A 14917-nucleotide genomic window follows, 5' to 3' on the forward strand; every position below is an offset into this window, starting at 1 on the left:
CTTGCTCAGTACTCTGTGCATCAGTGGTATCGGGGGAAAGGCGTAGGCAAATGTCCTTGACCAATCTATCCATAGGGCATTCCCCAGTGTCCCCTCCTCGGGCTGCCTGGATGCGAAGTTTTGGCATTTTGCATTCTGGCGTGTGGCAAACAGGTCCACCGATGGTGTCCCCCACCTGTCGAACAGGTATCTTGTCTCCTGAGCATTGAGCTCCCACTCGTGGGATGCCGATGTCTGCCTGCTGAGCCAATCGGCTTGTATGTTGTCCTTCCCTGGTAGGTGTATGGCTAGCAGGTCTATCTTGAGAGGGATGGCCCATCTCCATATCTCCTGCGCCAGCGTTGAAAGCGGTGCGGACTGTGTGCCCCCCTGCTTGTTGATGTAGAACATCGCAGTGGTGTTGTCTGTTTGTATCAATACCCTGTGCTTGTACAGTCTTGTTTGAAAGGCCTTCAGTGCAAGGAAGATTGTCTTCAATTCTAAGTAATTGATGTGCTTTGTGGCATCCGTCGGTGTCCACAGTCCCCTCACCTTGAGCTCCTCCATGTGAGCGCCCCATCCCTTCAGGGATGCGTCTGTGGTGATGGTCACTGTTGGCGTTGGGGGCGTTAGAGGCTTTCCCCTTGCTATGTTCTCCATGGTCCACCATGTCATCTCCTTCTGCACTGCGTGCGTTACAACCACTAGATCCTCCCAACTGCCTGTAGCTTGTGACCATTGCTCCTGTAGCCATTCTTGAATGGGTCTCATGTGGAGTCGTACATTCGGTACCAGGTGGATGCATGATGCCATCATCCCCATGATCTTGCTCGCCGTCCTCACTGTCCGAGCTTGTCCCTTCCGGTAGAGGCGAGTTTCCTTCACCAGCGCCCTCGCCCTCTTCTCGCTGGGGAACACCTTGCCCTGTAAGGTGTTGATCTGTGCTCCCAGGAAGATCTTCACTTGTTCCGGCTCCATTGATGATTTCTTCCAATGGATGGAGAACCCCAGGTTTATGAGCGTGCTGGTCACTGTATGTGCGTGCAGCTTGCATTTCTGGTATGAGTTTGCTTTCACCAGCCAGTCGTCCAGGTAAGGGTATACATGTATTCCCTGCCTTCTTAGGTGCGCTGCGACTGCTGCGAGGCACTTTGTGAAAACTCTTGGTGCCGATTTTAGACCGAAGGCCAGTGTCGTGAACTGGTAGTGGCTTTCTCCGACGGTGAACCTGAGCATGTGCTTGTGCTTCCTGTTCATTGGGATGTGCAGGTATGCGTCTTTGAGGTCTATAGTGACCATGAAGTCCCCGGTCTGCAACTGTGGGAGCACCTCTTGCAGGGAGGTCATTTTGAATTTTTGCGTTCTTATGAATTTGTTCACGAACCGTAAATCGAGAATGGGCCTCATTGTCTCGTCTACTTTTGGTACCAGGAAGTATGTTGAGTATACTCCTGTGTTTCTTTCCTTGAAGGGTACCCTTTCTATGGCCTGCTTCTGCAGGAGTTCTTTTGCTTCTTCCTGAAGGCACTGCAGCTGCTTGCTTGCTAGCGGCTTTCTTCTTGGTTTTCTGTTTGTTGGCCTCGCCTCCAACTCTATGCAGTATCCGAATTGGATAATGTTGAGGATCCATTTGTCTGATGTGATTCCTCTCCACTCCTGGAGGTGGAATCTTAATCTTCCTCCCACTGGTGTCCTGTGGTCGTAGGTGTCTAGTTTGTCTTGACCCATCTGTACGTGCTGCCCCCTGGGATCTTTTTTGTGGGTGGGCACACGGATTTTTTTGAAGTCACTTGGAGGTGGGCTGCTGGCCCCCTCTTCTATTTTGTCCCCGTCCATTTCTCCCTCGAAAGGACTGGCCTCTTTGTTGGTACTGCCAGGGCTGTTTCTGATGGCCCTGCTGACCCTGCGAGTCTGCCTGGTGCGTTTGCTGGAAAGCCTGGTGTGATGTACCTGGCTGGTTTCCGCCTCTTCCGCCGGGCCTCCGTGACGGGGTGCCCCTCTTGTTCCCTCTGAACTGCAATGCTCCCATGGATCTTGCTGTTTCGTTATCCTTCTTAAGTTGGCTGAGTTGCTCATCAACTGTTTGTCCGAAAAGCGTACTGCCGTTGAATGGTGTGTTCAGGATGCTGTGTTGCACCTCCGGTTTGAAACCGGATATCCTGAGCCAGGCGTGTCTCCTTTCCGTGACGCCCATCATCATGAGCCTGCTGGCGGTGTCTGCCCCATCCAGGGCCGTCTTAAGGCAAGAATTTGCAGCATTCTTCCCCTCTTCAATTAGCTTTTCGGCTTTCTGCTTGGCATCCTGGGGCAAGTCCTTCACCAACTGCCCCAGTCCCTCCATGATTTGGTACATGTGTCTGTTTACCAGGGCGTTGGAATTAGCCATGCGCCAGTGGGTCGCGGCATTCCGTTCGATCCTTCTGCCCACCAGATCCATCCTTTTGCTCTCTTTATCCGGTGGCGGGCCCGAGGTAGTGGGTACGTTAGCCCTCCTCCTTGCTGTGGCCGTGATAATGGAGTCTGCGGAGACCGTGCCCTGAATGTAGGCCGGGTCCTTTGCGGCATGCTTGTACTTCTTCTCAGTTCTGGGAGTTACTGCCTTGCATGTTGCGGGCTCCCTGAAAGCTTCCTTCCCCTGAGCCAAGACGCTCTCGAGCATCGGGAGGAACTGGCTCCTCGTTTGTGTTGGGAGCAATGTTTCCAGAAGGAAGTCTGCTTTCTGCTTCTCTTCGTCGAGCTTGAGCTTGAAAGCTGCTGCGGCAGATTGTATCACCGCGTTGTAGGCCCCGATGTCGTCCGGCGGCGAGGGCCTCGAGGGGTAGGTGTCGACCACCTCCTCCGGGCTGTCGGTGTCGACATCGATGTAATCTACCTCCTGAAGGTCATAGGGCGCCGACTCTGTGTCTGTCCTGCCCTCATCTTCCTCCCCATAGCTGTAGCTCTCGTGGGGATTCTCGTACTCCTCCTGGTCGTCGAACACCTCGACGTCCTGGTCTTGCTCGGTGACTTCGGCGACCTCTTCTTCTTCCTCCTCGACCGCCTCCAGCACTGGTGGCTTGGTCTTGTGAGGGATCGTGAAGGCCTTCATCCTTGCGTCGAAATCTTTTTTCCGCTGCATGAAGTTCTCCATTTCTGCCTCGAGGCGCCTTCTTTTCTTTTCCATCTCGGCCGCGTGTTCCGCGTCGGATGGTTCCGCCGCTCTCTTCGACGGATGGCTCGTCGCCGTGCCTCTCGGAGTCGAAGTTTTCGACGTCGAACCGGATATCGGGTCTCTGGTCGTCGTCGACAGTTTCGGGTCTTTCTCCCTCGTCGATCGATCCTTTTCGGGGACGATTTTCGACGTCTTCTGCTGATCAGCAGCTCTCGGCGCCGGGGACTCCTTCTCTGAGGATCCGCTGGGCCTGGGAGTAGTCGCGGACGCCGCCTTTTTTGGCGTCGGCGCTTTCGGGGTCTTGCCCTCGATTTTTCGAGACTCAGAGTCTCTCGGGTTCTTGGGGGCCGAAGAGTCTCCTACCTTGTCAGAAGTCTTCGTGTAATCGGTCTCTACGACCGTGTAGCTGTCGTCTTCGGCGGCAGCGTTGTCTTCTTCCTCGGAGGACATCCCCAGCTCGTAGAGCGACGGGGTCGGGGCCTTCCCCTGCAGGGCGGCGTGTGCTACCCTCTGCCTCTCTCTCACACGAAGGGTCTTCGGGGTGAAGGCGGAACAGGCGTTGCAGTCTCCGCTTTCGTGGTCCACCGGTAGGCAAAGGTTGCATACCGGGTGCTGGTCCTTCTGCGCGTACTTGTGGTGGCAGTTACGGCAGAACTTGAACGGCGTGTTGTCCATCCTCGAGCGTCCAGGGCCTCTCTGGTCGCGTGTTCGTCGACGGTCGTCGAAGATCTGGATGGAAAACGCCTTATCTTTGCTTGTCTTTCGTCGGTGAAGTCCCCTGGAGTCTTCAGATGACTTCTCCTCGTCTTTTCTGTATTTTTCTTTCTTCTTTCTCCAAAAATGTCTGGAGCCCAAACGGGAACGATCCAGACCCGACCGCGGAAAAAAAGAATCTGAAGATGGCGCCCAAGAGTGGGAGCTTCCGCAGGAAGCATGCCGACGTCACCGGAAATACACCCAAAGGGGGTGTGACGCCGACGCCCACCTGGGCAAAGAGAAAAAAAAAAAAAAAAACAAAGAAAAGACTACGAATCCGGACCCAACCACAAGACCGCGGAATAATGCACAGCATAGTGAATCCAGAAAGATTCACGCTGCAAAACCCTGGTCTTCGGGGAGTCAACCACTGGCCCGCCATACTGGGGTTTCCGCCCGTACAGGTGGATGAAGTGAAGAATCTGGGCTACATTATTGACAAAAATCTCAACGGCACAGGTCTCCAAGATCACTGCCTCCTGCTTTTCCATTCTGAAATAGCTTAAGAAAATACTTTGGCCGTAGCAGACGTTAACAGAATGCCTTGAAAACCCCAGGTTTTTGCGACTCCATGAGTGGAATTTAAAGGGTACTGCTCTGAAGAAAAGATATATGAAGGAATGATTCTGTCGGGGAAAGTGTCAATTGCTTTGTTCAATGAAATCAATGCATCCACAAAATTCAATTTTCTGTGAAGAGCATTTACAATTTTGAAATAAGGTTCACCGTCACTATTTAGAGAACCAAACCACAAAGCTTGAACACCACAATGACAATTTTTGGGTCAAAATGGCACTTTGTATTACATGGTTATTATGTACACAAATTAATTAACATGGCGTCCATCAAACAGTATAATGCAGAGTACTAAAGTGATTAAAGTGCAAGAGTGACTTTGTGGTCATAGTTGAAAAGGGTGCTATACATAAATTATACAAAAAAGTAACACATAAAAGCTGGGGGTCGCGTAACTAGTTAGCATGGAGGATTGACAGATCGATAGCGCTTTCTAGATTCTATCGTGGTGGTGCATGGCCGTTCTTAGTTGGTGGAGCGATTTGTCCGGTTAATTTCGATAACCGAGACTCCTCCATGCTAACTATTTACGCAACCCCAGCTTTCAACATAACCCCTTTAAATTACACCAAAACGCAGCATGTGGGTTTGGTCGATAAACAATGTTACTGAGATCATGCCGTGTTCACGGTCACCCAGCATGCTGACAGACACATATAGTCTACTTCTAGCCTAGATGGATAACATGAATAGGCGAGGGTCTAGCCTGACTAGCCAGGGACTTCACTTTGACCCTACAACTAACACAAGAAACCTTTAACAAGATGTTCTTGAAATCATATAAGCAATTATACAGTAATTGGGATGAGATCGTAGAATCTGGAATTTTTCTATACCTAGGCTATCAACCCTGCAGGCCGATGAGTTGGGGCAATCTACTTCCTTACAGCAAGACACTATATCTACTTTGATACGGTGCATATTTTCGGAGGTGGAAGGCCTTCCTCAAATTCTAAGCCTCTATCATGGATTGGTGGCACCTACGCTGGTGAGCTTTATAATTAAGCACTGGAGCGCATGATTCTTTCACCTCACTCCACCACCCTCCCCCCACAGACCGAGAGTAGCGGGTCACCGCTATTGAGGCAGGGAAATTACCAGAAAAGCTATCCGCATAGTGCCTCTACTCAATGTTGATTATAAAGTACTTGGGAAACAGAACATACTGAACAGCTTAAACTACATAAGCATAATGTGTTGATCAAAAAATGTAAAACAAATTGATTTATGAAGGCTTCTTGAGAAAAGTGCACGCCATACCCCTTCACCAATGCACCCTTCCCAAAAACATGACTAGTGTTTAAATACATCAAAACAATTAACCAAACCAAAGAGTAATGTACTATTTGAATGTACACAGATGAAGAATTCAAGTATAATGGGTCAACTCATACTGAAATTCAATTATGAATTAGAATGGTTTTATGGCGCTACCATACAAACCCAAGGGACCTCTTTAGTGATAAACACAAATTTAACACAAATTTCCACAAGTGCCTGCGTCGCACCATTTATGTACTCTTCTTCGAAAGGAGCTTGGAATAACAAACATCTGAGCCACTATCAAAGCGGTTACCCTTCTGTAATTAAATGAGTTTCTAACAGCTTCCCCAACCTCAAAATCACTACTGCATAACATGAATGACTGACTGACCAGTCACAAATCAAATGTTTTTAACCACCCTGTTGGGGGGAATGGGCGGAGAGAAGAAGTAGAACAGCAGCAGTACAGAAATACACTTCAAGACAAAGTCAAAACCATAGTTTCCACTTCAGATTTATTGGAAGAAATGCAAAAAATTTATCGGTAGGACTTCTGGTAGCGAGCACGAGCTCCGGGTCCACCAAATTTCTTAGATTCGCAACGACGAGGATCTGCTACCAGTAGAGTCCTGTCATACTGGATCAATATATCCTTGATTTCCTTCTTGGAAGCTTCATCAACATCTGAAACAGGAAGAGTATATAAAGACCACAAAAAACAGTTATATCAAATAGACTGGTGGATCCCCGCAACACAAATATAAGAAGCATACGGTGTCCTGTTTTTATAAGACCTCTCCTTCATCCCTAGCCACTTTTCCCCTCGTACCCTTTCTGCCTACTTGCTCCACTACTCCTCTCTCCTACCCTCACCCATCACTTACACCCCCTCTACAACAGTAACAATAAATAGCCTTTAAGTGCAGCTTGGTCCAACAGACTATTTCATTACACTCCAATTCCCACTTACTACATACTGTCTCAGTACACTAACTTGCAAAAACCTACCCTCGACACCTTTCAGGATATCTGAAAGGTTGCAAAATGACAAATCCCCACTACCACTTACCTTTCAGCACTAGCTTTATTTTCGCCACTATCTCTTCACTAAGAAAACACAAAGGGACCAACAGCCAGGAATCCAGTTTGAGAGGAAATGCGTTCGGATTAGGCAAAAATACATCAATATTAAGAAACCTATAATTATGGAAGCAGGTGTAACTAATGCATACAATAAGCCACAGGCAAGAGCAATCCCATACCACAACGTGGGGCAGTGAAATTTGAAGGAGCATCCGCATCCATTGGTGTCACCTACAAACAGCTGCCATGAGCTCCCAGGTAAGACTACATGCTCGGGATGCACTCCCACCCCCAAAATACACCGCATATAATGTACACTAGTACAGAGACGAGAGACAATGACTCCTAACTGGGCATACTCCAATGCCATGGACACAAATTAGGTTGCTTAATGCAAGTCTGCTACCCACATAGCCTCCCACTTTATAATTACAATCAAACTTGCAGTAAGGTAACTAAAAGCACCAGTGCATGCACTATATTAAAACAAATAAGTTTACATGTTTAACACAAGACAAACTATTTAGAACAAAAACAGTTAACTCAAAGACTTACATTTCTGGTAGTAAGCCACAAGCGCCTTTGAAATAGACTGGCGAATAGCTGAATGGCAAAATATAAAAGTGTTAAGATTACATAATAGTATAAAACGTGCCAAAAAAGTAGCATGCTTAACCATTAAATATCAACAAATCAGTTAAATCTGCAAAAGGAGTCACCACCACTAAATGAATGGTACAGACAGTAAAAGGAGTCAAATGAGTGGGACGTGTCTACACCTCTTTCCTCCTTAGCCACGATAAACTTTTAAGGACAGTTACTAGACAATCTAATCATTAAAATCATTGTTCAGTGTCAACATGTTGGGTTTCAACCAATTCAGCTTAATCTAATCAAGAGATTGAGCATTCTCCAGTTACATATGCAGTGCCAGAAATGCTCAGGGTGCTTGTGGGGTTGGAGTTGGTTGTGTATTTAAAGGAAGAGTATTATAGAGCAAACTATTAAAGCCATCTAAAACGATCAGTTAAGAGCATAGATTGAATTGAGAAGATTGATCCTTAAATTGCAGCAATCACTATACTACATTCTCTACGGTATCTCTGCAACATTCATTTATATTCTAGATCAGATATCTCCAACAGATCAAGAGATCAATCAAGAGAAGCCTATATTCACGGTCTTTGAGCAACTGACTGCCTGTCACTTGAGTAACTGTTTAGTTGCCTCCCTGTTAATGCTGCACCGGGCACCAAGCTTTGCGAGGCTGCAAAGGTTACAGTGCAGGAGCTGCATACAGACCACCCTTTCCTAAACAAGCGGCACTGCTGCCTGGTAAAAAGGCTTCAGATCAAAGCACTCTGAAAACCACGACCCTTAAAAAAATTTTTTTAAAGTCTGTCAATTTCATCAAAGAGCCACAATAAATTTGGAAAGTTGGCAAGCTACATCCAAAGATGCATTTATAACAGTCACAATATATTTAAACCTTGATTGAAGTTTTACATTTCCTCATTTTGGTTCTCCTCCCGTCATCGTTTTCCCCCTTTTGATTTGTTTTTGCCTATATTTTTCATTTGCTTTTTTCCTGCTTTCAGCCTAGCTCACCCATTCTCTGCGTAATTCCTTCTTTCCAATTATCTTTTTATTCCTCTTTGTCTTTTGCACGGTGTTATTCATTTCCTGTCATTCATTCCTTTATTTGCTTTCCTTTCTCTGCTTGCAAGCTGTTTCTTTTCTACTTGCTTTCTTTGCTCCTTTCCTTTTTCATCCTCCCTCCATTCCACACCACCATTTAATTCCATCCTCCCTCTTTTTAGTCTCCCTTTCTCTTCCAGCCTGCATTCTTCCCCTTTCCTCAAGCGTGCATAACTTAGGAGCAGCCTCTTAGTTATTTATGGTGCTCTTCACCGTTGCCTCAGAAGTGCACCTAGAGTATCCGGTCTCAGAAGCAGTCATTCAAATGTACACAGATAAGAAGGGTTACTATTGCTGGGATAACCAGGTTTACAATTCCTTTTTACAAGAGAGAACAGTCTGTTAACTGATAGATACACATGCAAACTGCTCCAATAGGTAGCTAAATAGGAGTGCCGGTGAGGTTGATAAAATGTATATTTTCTTGAAATAATCAGGGCCTTGAATATCCAATGCATTAAAGGAGTTTCCATAGTCCAAATTTGATTAAAGCTTAATAAATCAAGTCAAATACCCGCAAAGCAGCAGACTAATTGGGCAAGAGGAAACCATGTAAACAGAATGCTTAGATTAGAGAAGAGCTTAAAAAAATTAAAATGTTCTATTTTTTTTTTTAAACGGAAAGACTGCACAGGGGTGAGAACGCAATTTTTTTTAAATAAAGGGGGCCGGGTGGAGGTCCACTGAAAGTGTCCTATCAAGAATGAACTATGCCATTTAGGACTAATTTGCCTATCAATATCAGAAATGTAAAAGTCTAAACAATTCAAGTCAAGAGGTAACTTTCTTTACCTTTAATCATAAGGCAGGGCCAGTTTCAGAAGCAAGTAGGCAGTCAATAGAAGACGCTTGGGCCCTGACTCTCATAAGGAATGCAGGGTCATCCCATGTATTGCACGACGATGAGACCACAAACCACAGTGAGACTTTGCTTCTCAGAAGCGGTTCAGAAAGATTAGCTAACTGACAAAATGTGCCCCAGGAGACCCCCACCAGACAAACCTTTCCCGAAAATAGTGCGTTTACCGCAAGGGGGGGGGGGGGGTGCTCTTTGGGCAGCATAGTAGCTTAGCCTTCAAGTATAATTTCCCAATCCATGTATTAGACAGTAGTCCATGATGGTGTTCATTGATCTGCAGTAGCTCTAATGAAGATTGCCCACCTCCTGCAGATTGATAATAAATTTAGCCTTCTGCAGACTAAGGCTCCTAACTTTCAAAGGGCATCAGTTAATGAGACAGGACTATGATCCTTCATGCAAAGTGCAGTCGATATGGTTATCCCATGTGTCCCTTTCTTACCATGTGCAGTAAGTTGAAAAGCTGAATTATTCAGTTTTGAGTTTCCCGAATCAGAAGCGTTGCCCCCGAGTATGATAGAGCTAAAGGAATACCATTGCCATGGGCACCGAAGTCATAGGACCTGCCGTGGTATATGCCACTTGCATGGAAGATCAAATGACGCTAGATACATCAGTTTGTCCACAAACCTGGACCTCTGCTTCATTGGGCCTTTTGCATGGTGCACAGATGTTTTTAATGTAATCCAAGTATCCAGTGTAAAAGAGTATGTATTTTACTGAAGGGCGAATGTGGCCTTCTGAGAGACCTTTGAGCACATGTTAGCGGATACAATTCTGCAATAGTCCAGACAGTTTCCATTAAGACCACTTAGTGAGATATTGAAAAACGCCTATATTGGAAAACTACTACATTCACTTATTCACCTATTACAAACATTCCCACTCTCGCTAAACTGCTGGAAAAATGTGTACAGCAACAACTGACTAAACACATAGATAAGTTTGATCTCCTAAACGCTCATCAGTCAGGCTTCCGAGCAGGGCACAGCACCGAAACTGCCATGACTCACATAGTGGACGATGCCCTCCAAATCCTAGACCAAAACGACACCTGCCTCATCCTTCTGGATCTCTCCGCGGCATTCGATACAGTTAAACATGAGAACTTACTCGAACTGTTAAACACAAGAATGGGCATATCTGGGGCTGTTCTAAAGTGGTTCACCTCTTTCCTACACAACCGGACACAAAGATTCAAAAGCAACAACCTGCTGTCCTCTTCGGTACCTGTATCGCTAGGCGTCCCTCAAGGATCCTCCCTCTCCCCAACACTGTTCAACCTAGTTATGGAACCTCTCACTACGTTGCTACAGGCATCAAATGTGCACTTTCACATGTATGCCGACGACACCCAACTTTATCTCAAAATACAATCTCCCAAGGACATCATGCTTCTGAACACCACAATCAGAAACACCCAATCCTGGCTTTCTGAGAATCACCTCAAACTCAATGCTCTGAAGACCGAGTTCCTCCTGATCTCACCTCCCGCTAAAATATCCACGGCTCAAACATGGCTTAAGCATTTAACGGCTCTAAATGTACAGCCCATCGTAGTTGACTCCGCAAAATCTTTAGGCATAACACTGGACACCAATCTCAACATGCAGCAGCACATCAGCAAGGCAACCAAAGGAGCGAACTTTCAAATCAATACCCTGAGGAAACTCAAACCCTTCCTCCCTGCCAAAGACTTCCAAACTGCAGTACAATCTATAGTCATCCCGCACATAGATTACGGTAGCACCGCCCTCTGCGGGCTCCCCCTAACTACAACGGCACCCCTAAGAGCATCCCTTAACGCCGCAGCGAGACTCGTCACTGGCTCAAAAAAACACTCGCACATCTCCCCGGACTTTAAATCACTGAAATGGCTACCTTTTGAAGCCAGAATACAACTGAAAATCGCTTGCATGACACACAAGGCTGTGCACCGGAATTCACCTGCCTATCTCACTCAAAAGCTGACAATTTCGGGTGGCTCCCGAACTACTAGAGGCACAAACAATCTTTTGCTGAAACCTCGAAGATTTCGGAAGGAAAAAACTTATAAACGCTCCTTTTCAGGAATGGCACCCAGGATCTGGAACTCACTCCCTCCGGAAACAAGGCTCATCTCCTCCGAAACAATCTTTAAGAGGGAAGTTAAAGCGATCCTCATGGCAAAATACACATGATCTATTGCTCCGTATCACTCATGAATCTGCCTTGCAAGTCCTTCCCGACCCTGGTCTACTGTGTCACCCGTGTTTTCGAATTACTTAACTGTATACGCTCATTCTTTGTATTTTGTTATAATGTTTGATGCACATGGTTGATTATGTATATTGTTATATTGTTATATTATTTACGCACCTGGTTGACTTTGCACACTTTACCCTCTCCATCTCAACGTTCCTTACTACTCTCGCACCTGTGGGACTATACACCCTGCTCACACCTACCTCAACTGTACCCTCCTTTAAACTCTAAATATTCTAAACACGTTTAAGCAGGTATATGCTCCGTATTATTGCACTTTATACTATTGACGCAATTGTCTGTCTATACACTGTGTACCGACACTACCTCACCTGTTATCTACCTCATGTCCTTTATCCCACCTATGTAACTAGCACCTTGTACCTAACTACCTCATATATTACTCTGTATATTCGCTTTATTACTTTATATTTTTTACCCCCATGCCCTTGTAAAGCGCTCTGATATCTGCAAAGATCTTGTTCGCGCTATATAAAACTTTCAAAATAAATAAAATAAAAATAAGGCCTTTCCTTCAACCCCTAACAATAACAGATGTTCTTTAATCACATTCATGTTATTCAATATCCTGTTACCATTAAGGGCGATTAACTTTTTTTTTCCAGCTCCTGCTTTGTCAAATTGAACACTGTTCGTGAATATTATTCTGTTACACTTATTCCGGTCATTCAGCGTCATTCTGCTTCCTAGGTTCTTGCTTGAGAAAAAGATATAGATTGCCCGAACCTTAGGTTCTGCACTGGGCTTTGTAATGGATAGGGCGAAGAGCTTAATGTGCCTCAAGTGATGGAATCTTCCAACTGGTTGAAGTCGTAAACAGCAGAAACCCACGTATATTCTGATGGGCAAGAAAAGTTATAGTAATAAATCTAAGCACACTTTAAAAACAATGTGCTTCCGTGAATATAAATAGATCTACTTTCACAGCACACTCCAGGTTCTTGCATCTCCGCAAAATCTCACTATTCTTAAACAGCATTTCGTGCTAGGGTTGGGTGAAGCAGATAAAAGGGAATTTTATAACAAAGTCAATTCCCAAAAAAGGAAAAGAGCAATGGGCGAATAAGTAATGACTGAATAGTTTTAAAAGCCTGCGGCCGTGTAAAAGGACTATTTTCTGTATCAAATGTACATAAGATAAATTCATGTGTGGTGATTCAGTGCATCATTGAGACCCTTGTGCATTTCAATTCAAGCACTTCATTGGTGGCAGGATAATACAAACCGTTTTAATCCCTTGAGGTTAACATAACCTGTCTTCTGGGTTATAGTTCGGATTATATTAACAAGTGGCCTTTTTTTAGATTCTGAATTGGACAGTTGATTTAAGACCCCTCACAGTACATATTGACCAATCTAATTTATTACAAATTAATTCTTGGGATTAAGCTTTAAAAATGTAATTCTTATGAAACAAAAACAATTTGATTAAAATTTGAAATCTCAACTCAAGCAAGAGTAGAAAGTTAATATATGCCCCTCAGTTAGAATAGTCTTGTTGAACGGATAATGTAAAACAAAAAAAACAAAAAAAAACGAGTGCCTGTTCATGAAATTATTTCGTTTTGTGGTATAAAAGCAACAATTTACAAAGATTACTGCAGGCCAACAGCAACGCAGAAATAGTTTTGATTTCCACAAGACACAAAAATTCAAATAACTAAGGGCATCCAGACTTTTATCTTGTAATAGGCAGTAGGAGGAACAACCCCTCCCATGTTCCCTTCCTGCAATCACAAAATGTGGACTACTAGGTTTGTCGCAGAAGGTAGCGTAAAATATGACTGACTGGCATGATTGAGAAGAGAAAAAACATTTTTGCACACACCTGAACCTGAATAGTGCTCCGATTATAGGATATCAATTAAAAACCAAATTTACTGGTGACAGTGTTTAAATTAAAAATTGCTCTGCTTTTGACCATTGGAACCAGTCTATGGGGTACTTATTCCATTCGATTTTTTTTTTCTTTTTCAACCAAGCCTTCATCACTGGCTGGCCATGGAAGTCGTAAGCGACAGAAGCATCATTAGTAAGCGCATGGTCAAGATTTCAAGCTAACAAACAAAATGAAAACACGATTTCATCTGTTAAAATGATTCCCCAAATAGGGCCTTGATAAATAAGGGCACTAAAATAAAATACATTACTAGGTCATGTGGCCATCTAAAATGCATGAGGGTCACTATGATCCTGCCACCTTTGCATGAATGTGAAAAAAAGGAGAACATGCTAAATCGGTTAATCATTCTACGCATGGTAAAATGTATTGTTTTAAAGTATTAAAAGCAGTGGCCTCATTGCTAATCAAAATTAAAAACATGGTTATCAGCTTGAGTATGTTCACACTACAATTTCGGATGGGGGAACTTGAGTATAGGGCAGGCAGTTAACAGGTAATAAGCTTTTTTGTTGTTAAAAAAAGATATATTGAACTGGATTGGTTCAAATGTTCACTTTGTGTGCTACATGCACTTCGTTTAGCTGAATATGGATATAATTGGAAGCATGAGTCACTCATTCGAACAAATAAGGAGCGGACAGGAAGCAATACTAAAAATAAAAATTAAACAACACTCTCTTGCTGCTAAACTTCATCAAAGGGCTCAAGGTTCGATGCTTCCACGAATAGTTTGAAAGCTCATATGTAACAGCCCAATCAATTTGTAGAAGTAACTATCAACCTTACCGTAGACTTGGGCAACATGACCGCCACCCTTCACACGGACTCTGATGTCAACACCAGCAAATCTCTCTTTGCCTAGGAGAAGAACCGGCTCAAGAAGCTAGAAAAGAAAACCATTTAACCATTTAAAGCTTTTATTAATTTGCACATGATAATAATGCTAAGTGTCCATATTATCAACATTACAAAGCTGCTGCAGTACTAATTGAACTGATATAAAACACCAGGTCATTAAGAAATGCTATCAAATTAAAGAGGATACCTTAAAGAATAGTATGAAGTAACTCAAAGCTTTTACTGTGCACCAAAGGAATGCCCAATTTTAGACACAAATAAGGTTAACTCGCATGCCTTGAAACTCGAAACTCCACACCCTCATGGTACCGCTTGTCACTGCTTTACCAGATCAAGCTATATCCCTTTGGAGAGGGACTCAACATTCCTAATGTAATGGGGGGGGGACAGACATAGAATATAATACACATTTATATGATGCTAACACATACCTCCCAAACGTTAGAAGCTTAACACAATGAGCAGTCGGCATAAACTAACTTGCCACCTGGCTTAACTATTAGAAATAAGTTGCAATTTAGGCAAG

General features: G+C 44.3%; 1 protein-coding gene across 1 annotated transcript in view; it reads right to left on the reverse strand.

Annotated features, from left to right (window-relative positions):
* Nucleotides 1-6223: 6223 nt before the first annotated feature.
* The window catches only part of RPS16 (ribosomal protein S16), a 41311-nt gene continuing 32617 nt past the window's right edge, over nucleotides 6224-14917 (reverse strand). Inside the window, exons 4-6 of the mRNA XM_078674235.1 lie at nucleotides 14320-14416; nucleotides 7364-7411; nucleotides 6224-6409 (exon numbers count right to left, since the gene is read on the reverse strand). Coding sequence (XP_078530361.1) covers nucleotides 6264-6409; nucleotides 7364-7411; nucleotides 14320-14416 — 291 coding nt within the window. The 3' untranslated portion in view covers nucleotides 6224-6263. The remainder of the gene's footprint in view (nucleotides 6410-7363; nucleotides 7412-14319; nucleotides 14417-14917) is intronic.

Source organism: Lissotriton helveticus, chromosome 1_1 (genome assembly GCF_964261635.1).
Source record: "Lissotriton helveticus chromosome 1_1, aLisHel1.1, whole genome shotgun sequence".
Classification (NCBI taxonomy): Eukaryota; Metazoa; Chordata; class Amphibia; order Caudata; family Salamandridae; genus Lissotriton; species Lissotriton helveticus.